At 41.0% G+C, this 15,542-nt stretch overlaps 2 protein-coding genes across 4 annotated transcripts in view; both read left to right on the top strand.

The window, feature by feature from the left end:
* Positions 1-15,542, top strand: part of LOC133575749 (uncharacterized) — a 314,457-nt gene that overhangs the window by 202,682 nt on the left and 96,233 nt on the right. The gene's annotated exons all lie outside the window — the stretch shown is intronic.
* LOC133575685 (uncharacterized) overlaps positions 1-15,542 on the top strand; it is a 462,851-nt gene that overhangs the window by 386,607 nt on the left and 60,702 nt on the right. For all 3 annotated transcript variants that reach the window (XM_061928425.1, XM_072912150.1, XM_072912149.1), the window contains one exon: positions 12,413-12,670. In XM_061928425.1, coding sequence (XP_061784409.1) covers positions 12,413-12,670 — 258 coding nt within the window. The remainder of the gene's footprint in view (positions 1-12,412; positions 12,671-15,542) is intronic.

The raw sequence follows: 15,542 nt of genomic DNA, 5'->3' as shown, positions 1-15,542 counted from the left end.
AATATATTAATTGATGAAAATTGGGCTGTCTGCACTCTCAAAGTTCATGTTGTTGCCAAATGTATTTTATATGCTGTAAACCTAGTTCATATTTGTTAGTTTTCTTTAATGCCAAACAAACACATACCAATCGTTGGTTAGAAGGCGATCGCCGAATTCGTCCTCGCTTTCTCCCGTGTCGCTGGCTGTCGTGTCGTTTTCGTCGGTTTCGCTTGCATACGGTTCAAACCGATATGGCTCAATAGCTTCAGTTTCTTCTTCAATTTCGTTTTCGCTACCTGCCTCCACACTACAACCATCCGTTTCAATACATGCGTAATCTGTTGAATCGCTTAAGCCGCTGAAATCCGAGTCTGAATCCGAGCTAATGTCGCTATAGCTTGCTGTTCTTTCCGCCATGTTTGTTTGTGTTGGCTTCACTGTGTGACGTCACAGGAAAATGGACGAGTGTATATAACGATGGTTAAAATCAGGCACTTTGAAGCTTTTTTTAGGGATATTGCGTGATGGGTAAAATTTTGAAAAAAACTTCGAAAAATATAATAAGCCACTGGGAACTGATTTTTAATGGTTTTAACCATTCTGATATTGTGATAATGTTCCCCTTTAAAACTGCAGCCGTATTTATTGTTTTGTTAAATAGAGGGCTCCGACAGGCACATGAAGGAGGGTTCCTCTCCCCAAAGCTGATCCCACCGTTGCTTGTTCCCAACTGAATGACCTTGAATTTGGATCTGCGTCCGCAAGTGCCAAAAGTACAATGGAAAAAAATTTTTGGGTAGAAAAGTATTGGTTGTCTGTCAGTGGTGGTGCCTGAATGCCAAGTGCTTCCAGGCAAGTCAGGAAGTTCCATTTTTCATAGAAGTATTTTACCACCTCCTTCCAAGCGTCTGGGGTCGGTCTAAGTAGTGGTTTCTCCATCCGTGGTTTCTCAATGGCTCCACACCACATGCAGAGAGTGGTGTGACACAGGCCAGACTGATCAGCAAGTCAAGTACCTATGAAGGTTTATTAACCTGCATGTCCACTTTCTTTCAGTTAATATATGCAAGGCAAAATGGAGGGCACTGAGGGATTCATTTGTCAAGAGCCGGAAAAAGTCAGTTGCCAGTGGATCAGCAGGAGGCCCTCAGAAGGAGTGGAAATATGCAGACATCATGTCCTTCCTTGTGCCTTACATCCAGCCAAGAAGGTATGTAAAGAATAATAGAACCAACTATTTGTTAAGTTAAAAAAAAAATATATATATTTTTTTAAATTAAACCTAGCAAATAAACTACCATGAATTCCGGACAATAGCCCCCGCTACTTTTTTCCTAGACTTTGAACCCTGCGGCTTATAAAACGGTGCAGCTACCAGCTTTTCTTAGCTGATACAAATATTTTTAAAAAAAGAAGGTATTTTATTGTTTTGCTATGGCGCCATCTTTTGGACGAGTTCACTCACTGCAGGTGCTGCGATGTCCTTCCGTTTAGTGCTTTCAACTGGAAGTAGAAGTGGTGTTTAGTTTCCTTCCTTTCTACTCGTACGGTTTCTTCATTCAAAGTTTGTAAATTTTACAATATCAATCAATCAATCAATCAATGTTTATTTATATAGCCCTAAATCACAAGTGTCTCAAAGGGCTGCACAAGCCACAACGACATCCTCGGTACAAAGCCCACATAAGGGCAAGGAAAAACTCACCCCAGTGGCACGTCGATGTGAATGACTATGAGAAACCTTGGAGAGGAATTTAACTAAAACTAGAGATGTCCGATAATGGCTTTTTTTGCCGATATCCGATATTGTCCAACTCTTAATTACCGATTCCGATATCAACCGATACCGATATATACAGTCGTGGAATTAACACATTATTATGCCTAATTTTGTTGTGATGCCCCGCTGGATGCATTAAACAATGTAACAAGGTTTTCCAAAATAAATCAACTCAAGTTATGGAAAAAAGTGCCAACATGGCACTATCTGATATTGTCCAACTCTTAATTACCGATTCCGATATCAACCGATACCGATATATACAGTTGTGGAATTAACACATTATTATGCCTAATTTTGTTGTGAGGCCCCGCTGGATGCATTAAACAATGTAACAAGGTTTTCCAAAATAAATCAACTCAAATTATGGAAAAAAGTGCCAACATGGCACTGCTATATTTATTATTGAAGTCACAAAGTGCATTATTTTTTTTTAACATGCCTCAAAACAGCAGCTTGGAATTTGGGACATGCTCTCTCTGAGAGAGCATGAGGAGGTTGAGGTGGGCGGGGTTGGGGGGGGGGGGGGGGGTTGAGGTGTAGAGGGTAGCGGGGGGTGTAAATTGTAGCGTCCCTGAAGAGTTAGTGCTGCAAGGGCTTCTGGGTATTTGTTCTGTTGTGTTCCGGTGCGGATTTTTTTTCCCGAAATGTGTTTGTCATTCTTGTTTGGTGTGGGTTCACAGTGTGGCGCATATTTGTAACAGTGTTACTTACTAAACCGCCCCATGTGTGATGTGTGTAGGAGTGTTTTCATGCATATTTCTGCATCAGCTAATATGCTAACGCATCTACGAGTGTCCGTGTTAGTATTGTTAACTATTATTTGTGTATCGTTTCCTCAGTAAATTCACCTAAAATGTCACCATGCGTGGCTCGGTTGGTAGAGCGGCCGTGCCAGGAACTTGAGAGTTCCAGGTTCGATCCCCGCTTCCGCCATCCTAGTCACTGCCGTTGTGTCCTTGGGCAAGACACTTTACCCACCTGCTCCCAGTGCCACCCACACTGGTTTAAATGTAACATAAATGATTGTCACACACACACTAGGTGTGGTGAAATTTGTCCTCTGCATTTGACCCATCCCCTTGTTCACCCCCTGGGAGGTGAAAGGAGCAGTGAGCAGCAGCGGTGCTGCGCCCGGGAGTCATTTTTGGTGATTTAACCCCCAATTCCAACCCTTGATGCTGAGTGCCAAGTAACTTAGTGTTTTTCAACCTTTTTTGAGACGAGGCACATTTTTTGCGTTGAAAATATCAGAGGGCACACCACCAAAAGAAACTCAGTTGACAGTAAAAAGTAATTGTCGCAATTGTTGGATATGACTTTAAACCATAACCAAGCGTGCATCACTATAGCTCTTGTCTCAAAGTAGGTGTACTGTCACTACCTGTCACATCACGCCCTGACTTATTTGGCCTTTTTGTTGCCGTTTTCCTGTGTGTAGTGTTTTAGTTCTTGTCTTGCGCTCCAATTTTAGTGGCTTTTTCTCTTTTTTTGGTATTTTCCTGTAGCAGTTTCATGTCTTCCTTTGAGCGATATTTCCCGCATCTACTTTGTTTTAGCAATCAAGAAGGTTTCAGTTGTTTGTATCCTTCTTTGTGGGGACATTGTTGCTTGTCAGGTCATGTTCGGATGCACACTGTGGACGCCGTCTTTGCCCCACAGTAAGTCTTTGCTGTCGTCCAGCATTCTGTTTTTGTTTACTTTGTAGCCAGTTCAGTTTTATTTTCGTTCTGCACAGTCTTCCCTAAGCTTCAATGCCTTTTCTTAGGGGCACTCACCTTTTGTTTATTTTTGGTTAAAGCATTAGACACCTTTTTACCTGCACCCTGCCTCCCGCTGTTTCCGACATCTACAAAGCAATTAGCTACCGGCTGCCACCTACTGATATGGAAGCGTATTACACGGTTACTCTGCCGAGCTCTAGACAGCACCGACACTCAACAACAGCACATCATTTGCAGACTATAATTACCGGTTTGCAAAAATATTTTTAAGTGAAATTAGATAATCTCCCACGGCACAGCAAACTGTATCTCGCGGCACAGTGGTTGAAAAACACTGACTTAGATAATGGGTTACACTATGTAAAGTCCTTTGAGTCACTAGAGAAAAGCGCTATATAAATATAATTCACTTCACCGTGGAGTTATTGAGTCTGATTAGCTGATTGGAGAGCTAGTTTGCGCATCTACACTGCAAAAAGTCTGTTTTCAAAAACAAGAAAACAAAATGCGAAAATGAGGGGTATTTTATTTGAACTAAGCAAAATTATCTGCCAATAGAACAAGAAAATCCGGCTTGTCAAGACTTTCCAAAACAAGTAAAATTAGCTAACCTCAATGAACCCAAAAATACCTTAAAATAAGTATATTATCACTAATAACAAGTGTACTTTTCTTGGTAGAAAAAAAAGAGACCTTTTTGCTCAATATGTTGAAAAATATTCTTAAATTAAGCAAATGCTAGTGCCATTATCTTGGCTTAATGATATGCGCTCGGCATCATGATTTTTTTTTTCATGCTTGAAGTAAGAAATTATTACTTTAAAAAAGCAGTTTTATACTTGTGAGTGTTGATGACACAGCTTTGCAACACTTGATATTCTAGTTTCAAGCATGTTTTACTCAATATAGGTCATACAATCTCAGCTACAAGCTGTAATATCCTACTGAGATCATTTAGGACCTAAACCCTTAAAACAAGTAAAACACTCTAACATTAAATCTGCTTAGTGAGAAGAATTATCTTATCAGACAGAAAATAAGCAAATATCACCCTTATTTGAGATATTTAAAGGCCTACTGAAAGCCACTACTACCGACCACGCAGTCTGATAGTTTATATATCAATGATGAAATCTTAACATTGCAACACAAGCTTACTAAAGTGCAATTTTAAATTTCGCGCGAAATATCCTGCTGAAAACGTCTCGGTATGGTGACGCCTGCGCGTGACGTCACGGATTGTAGAGGACATTTTGGGACAGCATGGTGGCCAGCTATTAAGTCGTCTGTTTTCATCGCAAAATTCCACAGTATTCTGGACATCTGTGTTGGTGAATCTTTTGCAATTTGTTCAATGAACAATGGAGACAGCAAAGAATAAAGCTGTAGGTGTGAAGCGGTGTATTGCGGCAGGTGTGCTGGATAACGCTCCCCCGCCATAGAATGCACCCCCTGACTGTTGTGCCGGATAACACAGCCGGTGTTTCATTGTTTACATTCCCGGAAGATGACAGTCAAGCTTTACCATTGGCCTGTGGAGAACTGGGACAACAGAGACTCTTACCAGGAGGACTCTGAGTTGGATGCGCAGACGCGGTACCGTGAGTACGCATGCAGCTGCGGCTTCCAAACATTTGATCGCTTGCCCGTACGTGCGTGCCGCTATGTGCATGTCACGTACGTAACTTTGGGGACTTTGGGGACTTTGGGGAAATATATGTGCTGTATGAACTTTGGGGCGGTGAACGGTACTTTGGGCTGTGGGATTGAGTGTGTTGTGCAGGTGTTTGAGTTGTATTGGCGGGTTATATGGACGGGAGGGGGGAGGTGTTTGTTATGCGGGATTAATTTGTGGCATATTAAATATAAGCCTGGTTGTGTTGTGGCTAATAGAGTATATATATGTCTTGTGTTTATTTACTGTTTTAGTCATTCCCAGCTGAATATCCGGTCCCACCCGCCTCTCACAGCATCTTCCCTATCTGAATTGCTCCCACTGCCCTCTAGTCCTTCACTCTCACTTTCCTCATCCACGAATCTTTCATCCTCGCTCAAACTAATCGTCGCTTTCTCGGTCCGAATCGCTCTCGCTGCTGGTGGCCATGATTGTAAACAATGTGCAGATGTGAGGAGCTCCACAACCTGTGACGTCACGCGCATATCGTCTGCTACTTCCGGTACAGGCAAGGCTTTTTTTTATCAGCGACCAAAAGTTGCGAACTTTATCGTCGATGTTCTCTACTAAATCCTTTCAGCAAAAATATGGCAATATCGCGAAATGATCAAGTATGACACATAGAATGGACCTGCTATCCCCGTTTGAATAAGAAAATCGCATTTCAGTAGGCCTTTAATCTTACTTAGATTTCATGACGATGACTTCTGTTTTGTTTGATCAGCCGTTTTACTGCCGTGTTACAGACACTGTTTGGAATCAATTAAGGTTTGTAAATAAACATTTCTGTGTAAATAACTCATTTCGTAACGTTTCTATTTGCGGCTTATATATGGAAAATATTTGTTCCCCTCATATTTAGTGGGTGCTTCTTATATGCCGGTGCGCTCTATGTTCCGGAAAACATGGTAGATTGTTGAAGGGACAAAATTCCTGATTTAAAAGATCTGCATGATCTATCTTGTCTTGTTTTAGTTTCAAAAGCTATCTGAGTGGTCCACCGGGGGAGGAGGAGAGATCATCGACCCCACTGTCTGTATGTGGGTCAGATGACCAGTCCTGTGGCAGTGCTGGGGTGTCTGAGGTTCAGAGACCTCCATCCGAGCCACCGGCACCACTGGTGACGGAAGGTGCTAACCCTGGGAAGAGGGACAGGCCGCACAGGTCCCGCAGCCCAAACGATCGCGGGTCATCATCAGTGGGGACAAAGAGGAGCGGCGCTCGGACACATCCGGCAAGTGTGGAAGAGCGACTTTTAAACATTTTGCAAAAGCCACCTTCAAGACCGGAGACGTCACTGGATGAGTCTTATCATTTTGCCCTGAGTCTTGTCCCGCTCCTCAATGACCTGAATCACGACACCAGGCAGCAAGCCAAAATTGAGATGTTGAGCATGTTGCACCATTTGCGCACTCAACAACAGCGTCCACCTGTAGGCCAAGACCTCCAGGGCACAGAACACGATCCCTAGTCCCACTCTGATGAAACCCAATTGATGGGTTGCAACCAGATGAACTCGAGGATGTCCAGTTTTCGCATGGCGCGCAAACATTCAATATGGCCGCTGTTTTTTTGTTTTTTTACCTTCATCAGCACATATGTCCGTGTGTTCTAAAGGTTTTGTGGCTAAAATCCAAAAACATCTGGCAAGGAGTAAAAGTACAAAAGTATTGAGGCACATCATTTCTTTACGTCTGGATGAGACATGAATTAATTACCGCATTTTTCGGACTATAAGTCGCAGTTTTTTTCATAGTTTGGCCGGGGGGTGCGACTTATACTCAGGCGCGACTTATGTGTGAAATGATTAACACATTACCGTAAAATATCAAATAATATTATTTAGCTCATTCACGGAAGAGACTAGACCAGTGTTTCTTAACCTTGTTGGAGGTACCGAACTCCACCAGTTTCATATGCGCATTCACCGAACCCTTCTTTAGTGACAAATAAAATGTTTTTTCTTTTCAAATTCAAGACAAAGTTATATGTTTATGGTAACACTTTAGTATGGGGAACATATTCTAAGTAACAAAGACTTAATTTAGAGTTATTTGGTCACTAGGGGAACATATTCTAAGTAACAAAGACTTAATTTAGAGTTATTTGGACACTAGGGGAACATATTCTAAGTAACAAAGACTTCATTTAGAGTTATTTGGACACTAGGGGAACATATTCTAAGTAACAAAGACTTCATTTAGAGTTATTTGGACACTAGGGGAACATATTCTAAGTAACAAAGACTTAATTTAGAGTTATTTGGACACTAGGGGAACATATTCTAAGTAACAAAGATTTAATTTAGAGTTATTTGGACACTAAGGGAACATATTCTAAGTAACAAAGACTTAATTTAGAGTTATTTGGACACTAGGGGAACATATTCTAAGTAACAAAGACTAAATTTAGAGTTATTTGGACACTAGGGGAACATATTCTAAGTAACAAAGACTTAATTTAGAGTTATTTGGACACTAGGGGAACATATTCTAAGTAACAAAGACTTAATTTACAGTTATTTGGACACTAGGGGAACATATTCTAAGTAACAAAGACTTAATTTAGAGTTATTTGGATACTAGGGGAACATATTCTAAGTAACAAAGACTTAATTTAGAGTTATTTGGACACTAGGGGAACATATTCTAAGTAATAAAGACTACATTTAGAGTTATTTGGACACTAGGGGAACATATTCTAAGTAACAAAGACTTAATTTAGAGTTGTTTGGACACTAGGGGAACATATTCTAAGTAATAAAGACTAAATTTAGAGTTATTTGGACACTAGGGGAACATATTCTAGGTAATAAAGACTAAATTTAGAGTTATTTGGACACTAGGGGAACATATTCTAAGTAATAAAGACTAAATTTGGATTTATTTGGACACTAGGGGAACATATTCTAAGTAACAAAGACTTAATTTAGAGTTATTTGGTTAGGGTTAGAGGGTTAGGGTTATAATAAGGCCATGCCGAATAAGGCATTGATAAGTACTTAATAATGACTATTTAAGAGCCAATATGTTACTAATTTGCATGTTAATAAGCAACTAATTAATGGTGCACAAAATGAACCGTGCATGATCATCACCTTGTTCAAAAGAACAAAACCAACACAGTGCATAAACTCACAACAAATTACACACCTGCAAATCAGTCTGACTTCTGCTGTTGTCGTATCCGTAATACGACAATAGGGAGAAGTTTGTATTTACACGATGAGTCGGGTGTGTCTCGACCTACGCCAAACCCCTGAGCCCGACTCACCGAACCCCGAGGGTTTGATCGAACCCAGGTTAAGAACCACTGGACAAGATATATAAGATTTCATGGGATTTAGCGATTAGGAGTGACAGATTGTTTGGTAAACGTATAGCATGTTCTATATGTTATAGTTATTTGAATGACTCTTACCATAATATGTTACGTTAACATACCAGTTGGTTATTTATGCCTCATATAACGTACACTTATTCAGCCTGTTGTTCACTATTCTTTATTTATTTTAAATTGCCTTTCAAATGTCTATTCTTGGTTTTATCAAATACATTTCCCCCAAAAATGCGACTTATACTCCAGTGCGACTTATATATGTTTTTTTTTCCTTCTTTATTATGCATTTTCGGCCGGTGCGACTTGTACTCCGAAAAATACGGTAAGCCATGGAGGAAAATATTGGACTTGCTTGTGCATTGATGGACTGTTGTTTTTTTTTTTTTTTTGGTGTTTTATTATCTGTGATGTCTCATAACACGGTGGTACGGGGGTTAGTGCATGTGCCTCACAATACAAAGGTCCTGAGTAGTCCTGAGTTCAATCCCGGCCTCGGGATTTTTCTGTGTGGAGTTTGCATGTTCTCCCCGTGACTGCGTGGGTTCCCTCCGGGTACTCCGGCTTCCTCCCACCTCCAAAGACATGCACCTGGGGATAGGTTGATTGGCAACACTAAATGGTCCCTAGTGTGTGAATGTGAGTGTGAATGTTGTCTGTCTATCTGTGTTGGCCCTGCGATGAGGTGGCGACTTGTCCAGGGTGTACCCCGCCTTCCGCCTGAATGCAGCTGAGATAGGCTCCAGCGACCCCTAAAGGGACAAGCGGTAGAAAATGGATGGGTCTCATAACACACATTTTATATAGGTTTAGTTTTGCAGTTGATCTCCTGTTGCAAGCCAAATATTGTGCTGTCATTTATGATTCTGCGTCTGCAGTCGTTTTTATGTTTTGTCTATACATTTCTTAAAGGGGAACATTATCACCAGACCTATGTAAGCGTCAATATATACCTTGATGTTGCAGAAAAAAGACCATATATTTTTTTAACCGATTTCCGAACTCTAAATGGGTGAATTTTGGCGAATTAAACGCCTTTCTATTATTCGCTCTTGGGAAGCAATCCGCCATTTTCTCACTTTCGTCGGTGTGTTGTTGGAGGGTGTAACAACACGAACAGGGACGGATTCAAGTTGCACCAGTGGCCCAAAGATGCCAAAGTGGCAAGAAATTGGACAAATGTGTTCAAAATACGAGGCTGTGGGGAAAGCCAACGAAATGGTCAGTCGTTTGTTCCGCACACTTTACCGACGAAAGCTATGCTACGACAGAGATGGCAAGAATGTGTGGATATCCTGCGACACTCAAAGCCATACTTGCCAACCTTGAGACCTCCGATTTCGGGATGTGTGGGGGGGGGCGTTGTCGGGGTTGGGGCGGGGCGTGGTTAAGAGGGGAGGAGTATATTGACAGCTAGAATTCACCAAGTCAAGTATTTCATATATATATATATATATATATATATATATATATATATATATATATATCTACATCCTGAAAATATGCAAACAAAACTGTTTAGATAATTGATACTTCAAACTTACATGAATACAACATAACTTGGCTTCTGAGAGCTTCAAAATGTAATGAATAAAATGCTAAAGTTGTTGATAAACAAGCAATTATTTTAATAATTAAATATGGTCATTTTAAATGAATTATTATAATTTAAAATTAATTTTTTCAAATATGTTTATTTTGATGTATAATTCTATGGCTGGATGTAATAAGGAGTCAGAAAAAATACAAATAAAAATACAATTAATTTTGATGTTTTTAGCAAAATATAGTAAAAATGTATTTAGTTGTTTTTTTTTAAATTAATAAATATATTTATTTTTAGGTAAGATAAACATAATAATACAAATTATCTCTAATCTGGATGATTTAGTTCTTGTCACCCTGTTGTCCTCTCGTCTGAAAAAAAGGCTGTCCTCACTCAGGTCCGCTGAAAATCGGGAGATTTTCGGGAGAATATTTGTCCCGGGAGGTTTTCGTGTGAGGCGCTGTATTTCGGGAGTCTCACGGAAAATTCGGGAGGGTTGGCAAGTATGCTCAAAGCAGATGCTGACATCAACTCCAAAACTGGACAGATCAGCTTTCAGGAAAAGAGAGCGGATGAGGGTATGTCTACAGAATATATTAATTGATGAAAACTTTATTCATTACTCGTGGTTTTACGTAAATTATTATACATAAACTGTGTTTACCAATAATTTAGCTTAAAAACATTTAAATGCAGACAGCCCTGAAATTGGCTGTCTGCACTCTCAAAGTGCATGTTGTTGCCAAATGTATTTCATATGCTGTAAACCTAGTTCATAGTTGTTAGTTTCCTTTAATGCCAAACAAACACATACCAATCGTTGGTTAGAAGGCGATCGCCGAATTCGTCCTCGCTTTCTACCGTGTCGCTGGCTGTCGTGTCGTTTTCGTCGGTTTCGCTTGCATACGGTTCAAACCGATATGGTTCAATAGCTTCAGTTTCTTCTTCAATTTGGTTGTCGCTACCTGCCTCCACACTACAACCATCCGTTTCAATACATGCGTAATCTGTTGAATCGCTTAAGCCGCTGAAATCCGAGTCTGAATCCGAGCTAATGTCGCTATAGCTTGCTGTTCTTTCCGCCATGTTTGTTTGTATTGGCATCACTATGTGACGTCACAGGAAAATGGACGGGTGTATATAACGATGGTTAAAATCAGGCACTTTGAAGCTTTTTTTAGGGATATTGCGTGATGGGTAAAATTTTGAAAAAAACTTCAAAAAATAAAATAAGCCACTGGGAACTGATTTTTAATGGTTTTAACCCTTCTGATATTGTGATAATGTTCCCCTTTAAAAGGTCTATTTTAAGTTTGTTTGGTTTTAAATTTTTTGTCATTTTGATACTTTCTCAATAAACAATGTTTCATTCTGGTCAGTGATTTTTTTTTTTGTAGAAAACCACAAGCTCACCTCAGTGAACACAAGTCTCTTGTTTGGGTTCTAAGTTTGTTGATTTGTCTGGTGAGTTCAGGGGCCAAGAGAAAACGCGAGACTTGCAGGCTGTGGAAGAAATCCAATTGCTTTCGTCCTACTGAAATAGTACACAGCCCAAAGCCAGTGAAGTTGGCACGTTGTGTAAATGGTAAATAAAAACAGAATAAAAATGTGGAAGTCGCTTCCTCGCAGCTCCACTGTAGACACGGCACGAGAGCCAAGCGTGCAGGTTTTAGCAAGGTTTTAATGATCAATTGTTTTAACAAAGTCTTTCTCCAGCAGAACGCGACTTTTCAGTGAAGTCCGTATCCTCTCTTTTTCTCTCTCTCTGCTCCCGGCCGCTTACTGTTAAACACAACAGATGATTAGATTAACACCTGTGAAATCTAATCACCTGCCAGCTGTGTCTCGCCGTCAGCACTGCCACACTGATGGTGCTCTGTCCTCAGCACCATGGACAGAGGCGGTGACCTTTGCTCCTGCAGGCAGCGCTGACAACATCTCCCCCCCCCACAACAATGATTCGCAAATCCTATTCAACCTGTATTCAATTGAATGGACTGTAAAGACAAGATACTTACTTATCTTTTTGTAAATATTAGCTCAGTTAGAATTTGATGCCTGCAACATGTTTCAAAAAAAGCTGGCACAAGTGGCAAAAAAGACTGAGGAAGTTGAGGAATGCTCGTCAAACACTTATTTGGAACATCCCACAGGTGAACAGGCTAATTGGGAACAGGTGGGTGCCATGATTGGGTATAAAAGCAGCTTCCATGCCATTCACAAGGAAGGATGGGGCGAGGGCCATGTAACAAAAATGCCCCTGTGCCAACTTTTTTGCAATGTGTTGCTTCCATTAAATTCTAAGTTGATGATTATTTGCAACAAAAAAAAAACATTAAATGTCTTGTCTATTCTTATTTGTCTTGTAGACTCCCAGCAACGGCTTGGACGTCAAGAAGCATGCGCCCCTCAGCCGCTGGAGGGGAGCTCCACTTGGAAGCAGGAGGATCCACATTCCCCTCAGATAAAAGAGGAAGAAGAGGAACTCTGGATCACTCAGGAGGGAGAGTGTCTTCTCGGGCAGGAGGAGGAGGATCTCACCAAGTTTCCACTGACTGTTGTCACTGTGAAGATAGAAGACCATGAAGAAAAACCACCTGAGTCCTCACAGCTTCATCACAGTCCAGGTGAGGAAAACAGACGGGCGGAGTCACCAAGCAGCAGCTCAACACAACACATGACGACAGAAGCCGAGGGAGACCACTGTGGAGGATCACAAGCTGACAACACGTCGCGCGTTAATGTAAATATGGAATCACACGCAGGAAAACCCCCGAGTTGCTCACTATGTGGTAGCGAGTTTTCTCGGAAGTCCACGTTAAAGAATCACATGCGAACGCACACCGGAGAGAAACCTTTTTGCTGCTCACACTGCGGTAAGAAATTCTCCAACAAAAGCAACATGCAATCTCACATGAGAACTCACACGGGAGAAAAAACATTTGCTTGCTCCGTTTGCGCCAAGGTGTTTTTTAGAAACTGTGATCTGACCCGACACATGTGGACACACACCGGGGAGAAACCTTTCAGTTGCTCAAACTGCGGTAGAAAGTTCTCTGAAAGGGAAACGATGCTGTCGCACATGAGCGCGCACACCGGACAAAAACTTAGCTGCTCACTCTGTGGCAACGTGTTTTCTCGGCAGTCCACCTTGAAGAATCACATGAGAACGCACACTGGAGAAAAACCGTTCGGTTGTCCGGCGTGCGGTAAGAGATTCTCCAACAAAAGTAATATGCGATCACACATGAAGACGCACACAGAGAATAAATTACTTTGTTGTTCAGTTTGTGAAAAGGGCTTTATTCGAAGCTCCGATTTGACTCGACACATGCAGACACACACGGGAGAACAACCTTTCTGTTGCTCATTTTGCGGTATAAAGTTCTCTCAAAGGATAAAGTTGCTCTCCCACATGAGAACACACACAGTAGAATAACTTCATTGTTCAGTGTGTGTTTTTTTTTTTTTATATAATAATAAATTGCTCAGATTGGTTATCGGAAAGAGAAAAGTGATGTCCTACATTAGAACGCACGCAGGAGAAAAACCCTCCAGTTGTTCAGTTTGCAGGCAAAGGTTCTCTCAAAAGTCAAATTCAACTTGATACGACACACTCAGGAGAGGAAAAACCTTTTAACTGCCTTAATTTGTGGCGATACATTTTCTTGCGAGTCCTCATCTACAAACCCCGTTTCCATATGAGTTGGGAAATTGTGTTAGAAGTAAATATAAACGGAATACAATGATTTGCAAATCCTTTTCAACCCATATTCAATTGAATGCACTAGAAAGACAACATATTTGATGTTCAAACTCATAAACTTAATAATAATTAACTTAGAATTTCATGGCTGCAACACGTGCCAAAGTAGTTGGGAAAGGGCATGTTCACCACTGTGTTACATGGCCTTTCCTTTTAACAACACTCAGTAAACGTTTGGGAACTGAGGAGACACATTTTTGAAGCTTCTCAGGTGGAATTCTTTCCCATTCTTGCTTGATGTACAGCTTAAGTTGTTCAACAGTCCGGGGGTCTCCGTTGTGCTATTTTAGGCTTCATAATGCGCCACACATTTTCAATGGGAGACAGGTCTGGACTACAGGCAGGCCAGTCTAGTACCCGCATTCTTTTACTATGAAGCCACGTTGATGTAACACGTGGCTTGGCATTGTCTTGCTGAAATAAGCAGGGGCGTCCATGGTAACGTTGCTTGGATGGCAACATATGTTGCTCCAAAACCTGTATGTACCTTTCAGCATTAATGGCGCCTTCACAGATGTGTAAGTTACCCATGTCTTGGGCACTAATACACCCCCATACCATCACACATGCTGGCTTTTCAACTTTGCGCCCATAACAATCCGGATGGTTCTTTTCCTCTTTGGTCCGGAGGACACGACGTCCACAGTTTCCAAAAACAATTTGAAACGTGGACTCGTCAGACCACAGAACACTTTTCCACTTTGTATCAGTCCATCTTAGATGAGCTCAGGCCCAGCGAAGCCGACGGCGTTTCTGGGTGTTGTTGATAAACGTTTTTTTCCGCCTTGCATAGGAGTTTTAACTTGCACTTACAGATGTAGCGACCAACTGTAGTTACTGACAGTGGGTTTCTGAAGTGTTCCTGAGCCCATGTGGTGATATCCTTTACACACTAATGTCGCTTGTTGATGCAGTACAGCCTGAGGGATCGAAGGTCACGGGCTTAGCTGCTTACGTGCAGTGATTTCTCCAGATTCTCTGAACCCTTTGATGATATTACGGACCGTAGATGGTGAAATCCCTAAATTCCTTGCAATAGCTGGTTGAGAAATGTTGTTCTTAAACTGTTCAACGATATGCTCACGCATTTGTTGACAAAGTGGTGACCCTCGCCCCATCCTTGTTTGTGAATGACTGAGCATTTCATGGAATCTACTTTTATACCCAATCATGGCACCCACCTGTTCCCAATTAGCCTGTTCACCTGTGGGATGTTCCAAATAAGTGTTTGATGAGCATTCCTCAACTTTATCAGTATTTATTGCCACCTTTCCCAACTTCTTTGTCACGTGTTGCTGGCATCAATATGGGTTGAAAAGGATTTGCAAATCATTGTATTCCGTTTATATTTACGTCTAAAACAATTTCCCAACTCATATGGAAACGGGGTTTGTTTAAGAAATAGAAACATAATTACGGCTGTTTCTGTCATTCAAGTTTTTGAATAATTTACTGCTGGTCTGGGAATAGTCTTTACCTTAATGTCAGACATAGGGATTGGTTGAGGACTACATGGATGGTGGAGTTATTCTCACATTTTTAGAGTAGACTAGAGACGTGTACAGAAGTAATGTTGATGATAAAGTATACCGTACGTGAACAAGTTTGGAAATGGGTGTTTGGCAGATGTATTTGTGGAAATTATTATTGCCAATGAACTGTACACTGTTGACAACCATTTAATTTACACATTGTATGATGTATGTTTGCGCTTTATATAACTGTATTATTAT

The sequence above is a fragment of the Nerophis lumbriciformis genome, linkage group LG33 (genome assembly GCF_033978685.3).
Source record: "Nerophis lumbriciformis linkage group LG33, RoL_Nlum_v2.1, whole genome shotgun sequence".
In the NCBI taxonomy this organism is placed as follows: Eukaryota; Metazoa; Chordata; class Actinopteri; order Syngnathiformes; family Syngnathidae; genus Nerophis; species Nerophis lumbriciformis.
The sequence above is the reverse complement of the archived record's forward strand: the minus strand, read 5'-3'. Positions and strand labels throughout refer to the sequence as shown.